This window comes from Meleagris gallopavo, chromosome 2 (assembly GCF_000146605.3).
Source record: "Meleagris gallopavo isolate NT-WF06-2002-E0010 breed Aviagen turkey brand Nicholas breeding stock chromosome 2, Turkey_5.1, whole genome shotgun sequence".
Classification (NCBI taxonomy): Eukaryota; Metazoa; Chordata; class Aves; order Galliformes; family Phasianidae; genus Meleagris; species Meleagris gallopavo.
In genome coordinates this window covers 57,206,513-57,209,859 of record NC_015012.2, presented here as the reverse complement: position 1 = coordinate 57,209,859, position 3,347 = coordinate 57,206,513, and the positions used below count along the sequence as shown (strand labels likewise).

General features: G+C 35.3%; 1 protein-coding gene across 1 annotated transcript in view; it reads left to right on the top strand.

The window, feature by feature from the left end:
- The first annotated feature begins 812 nt into the window (after positions 1–812).
- The window catches only part of LOC109366116 (laminin subunit alpha-2-like), a 45,605-nt gene continuing 43,070 nt past the window's right edge, over positions 813–3,347 (top strand). The window contains exon 1 of the mRNA XM_031552215.1: positions 813–822. Within this exon, the coding sequence (XP_031408075.1) occupies positions 813–822 (10 nt within the window). The remainder of the gene's footprint in view (positions 823–3,347) is intronic.

The following is a 3,347-nucleotide window of genomic DNA, read 5'->3' as shown; positions in this document are numbered from 1 at the left end:
AGATAAAGCTGGATAGCTATCTGACCAGTAAAATTTCAAGCAGGAAGGAATGAGGCATATGGAGTGTTCTTCAGACGCAAAAAATAGATAAAATTAACTAAGTATCTTCGACCTTCAGCCTATTTTGGGTTTCTGGTGTCAAGTATTAGAGTAGTCTTTATAGTTTGCTGTATTATTATTATTTTTAATTATTATTTTTGAATGAATTAGTTGGCATGTATTTCATCTTGTCCTGTTCCCACTTTTCCTACTTCATCTTCAGCTCTGAAAACTCATTCCTTCATCTGCTTTTCATAAGATGCAAGTTGCGTATCAGATGTTGTGGGGGTGTGTTACAAAACTTTAATGTTTAGCAAGAGATTTGTGTAGGGAGTACTTTGCCCTAAAACTCAGAAAATCCTGTTCTGAGCTCTACACCAGTTCTGGTGCATATAATTGTCCAAGTCTACATGTGTGCATATCTGCGCATACACAGATATTCATGCTTTGCAAGTTTATGCCAAATATTTGCTTTCTAAAGTCAGGAGTACCTTAGTGGTCTGACTGTTGGTCTTTTAGGCTTCCTATTATTACAAATGATACCCTCAGAAACCCCCCCTTTTTTTTTTTTTTCTGGAAAATAAGATTAAGGTCTGAATGAGTTTTAAATGTGAAGAAAGATAAATAGCTTTCCATTTCTTATAATGTTGATTATGTTAAAAAACTATCTAAAGTATTAACATAACACAAAGCATTTTTCCCACTGTACTCTCTTCAAGCTAGTCAACCTCTTATTTATTTATTTATTTTCTTCCTGCTGGCTGAAAATCAACATGACAGAAGGTAAGTGAGCATGTAGAAACTAAATAGAATCATTCCAAAGAATTGGGCATCCTGTTCAAGGCAATAATTTGTTAAAGGTAGTCAGGCCTGTTTCGTTGGTCAAGGGAGAGTTTTTCTATAATTTTCCATATCTAGTGAACTTACCTTGTGATAAGAAGTGGTACTTTTCCAGACAGAATTTCATCCTGCTTCTATTCAGTGAGCAAAATAATGATAAGAATGTGCACAAAGTATTTGAACATGGAAGATATTTTTTCAGTGTAATTTGGAGGTCCTTCGTGGTTACTCTCAGACATCTCTGTATGAATGAAACAATTTCCTTAATAACAAAACTATATAAATTTTTGATACTACACTAATACTGAAAGCAATCAGAAATTACCACAGTACATCATAACTGTCATGTTGAATCATGTAAATTGGAGTCATAAAGACCTGCTTAGCCCATATGATACAGTGGGAATGGAATACTGTATGCCTTATTTGTAAACTCAAACATTTCTCTAAACAGCTGCAGCTGGATAAAACCAAGCAGCTGAAACCTGAAGAAAACAGTCTTTCCTGAGACTGATTGCTACCTGTAATGTAGTATGATAATCGGTATTGCAGAGCAGGCGAGTTTCTTTAAGAATTTTTGTCTTAGAAATTTTAGGAAATCTCATAGCAAGATGTACATTTCCATTGTAATTCACCAACCTTGTGTCACAGAAAACCATGGTCTTTTTTGTTGTTAAAATTACTGTTCTGAAATGGTACTCCTGAAAATAGAATTGAGTTACAAGACACAGTAACCATTCTGCGTTTTCCAGTTTTCAAATATATCTCAAAATCCTTATTTAAAATGTTTCTTTTAATATAAAGTTGGCGTGTTGTGAATAAGCCTCCACAGTATTGCTTGCCATATGTACACTATCTGCTTGTTCTACATTTCTCTCAAAATGCTTCTTCTGGTTTAAAAAAAAAAAAAGAAAGAAAAAAAAAAGTGGGATATTCTGAATGTGCAGCCTTCAGCACATTTTTCATGGATTGTAATAGACTATATGAAACCAATCTTTATGTCTTCAAAGAGGGATTACAAATAACCAGAGTTTATAGATGATGCAGTAAAGTTTTTTATGTAAAAGTGAGACTAGAACATAGATTATTTTAACATCACTTGTATCCTCTCATTCTCCTAAACATACACAGGTTCAACTGTTTTGTACTAATACAGATAATTATTTGGGGGGAGGAGCCAGTTATTCTCCATGCCTATCTAATGCTTTTGAACTAAAAGCCATTTTTGAAGCAGAATGCATTTTGGAAGTAATCTGGGGGAATTTAATTTCTAGAAACCAGTGGGTAATTGAGAAGAACAAACTTAAAGTGGCTAGTATTAAGTTTTTACTAAGTATGATAAAATAGTTTATCTTCCTGCTTGCTTTGTAATAACCTACTGAACTAAGAATTAGAGCAATTATGGGAACAAGTGGCCTGTTAAAACTTGTAGTTACTGAAAAATTTACTTATTCTATCAACTCTAATTACATTGTTAGATGTTTAAAAGCATCATTTATTTTTTTTTCAGCACTTTTTTAACAACCAACCTGTACATGTATATTTAATGCTAAAATATTTTTATAAATTTGTCTGAAAGTGTTGAGTTACACTCTGATACTATTTGACCAGAGCACTAAAAGGAGAGTATAAATTAATTAAAAATTAGATACCAATCTCAGTGAAGTGGTTTGAAAGTATCTGTTATTTTAAAGACAGTATGGGAGGGTTAAGTGTCCATGTTTCAAAAATCTTACAATATGTATATGCTCTGCTTGATTTCCTTTGATATCTCTGCAAAAAATAATTTGATAATTTGTACACTGAGAAGAAGCCACCTACAAGTAGTCAATATAGGTAATAAGCACAATATAGAGTGTATAGACCAGATGAGACACCATGAAGAAACATCCATCTAAAGCTTCTCTTTATTTTCTGTCTTTTGCAAATATTTACCTTTATTTGCTAAAGTCCAGCTTTAACCATGATGGTGCAGATATAACTAACCCCCTTCATATGGGTTAGAGCACTGCTTTTGGTCAGCAGTCACATGTTAGTTCAGCCTTTAGGCAGAAGATGTCTTAGAATTCAGGTCTCTGAACATTTTAACCAGTATCCAGTATCCATATGCAAATTAGATAAGTATCCTCTAACTCCTTTGGTTGGGTTTTGAACAGTTCTTACTGTTGCCATTCACACAGAATCACACAGAGTTGTAGGGGTTGGAAGGGGCTTCCAGAGATCATCGAGACCAACCCCCTGCCAAAGCAGGTTCCCTACACCAGGTCGCACAGGTAGGCGTCCAAGCGAGACTTGAATATCTCCAGAGAAGGAGACTCCACAACCCCCCTGGGCAGCCTGTTCCAGTGCTCCGTCACCCTCACCGTGAAGAAGTTCTTACGCACATTCGTGCGAAACTTCCTGTGCTGCAGCTGATGTCCGTTTCCCCTCGTCCTGTCTCCACGTACCACTGAAAAGAGACTGGCCTC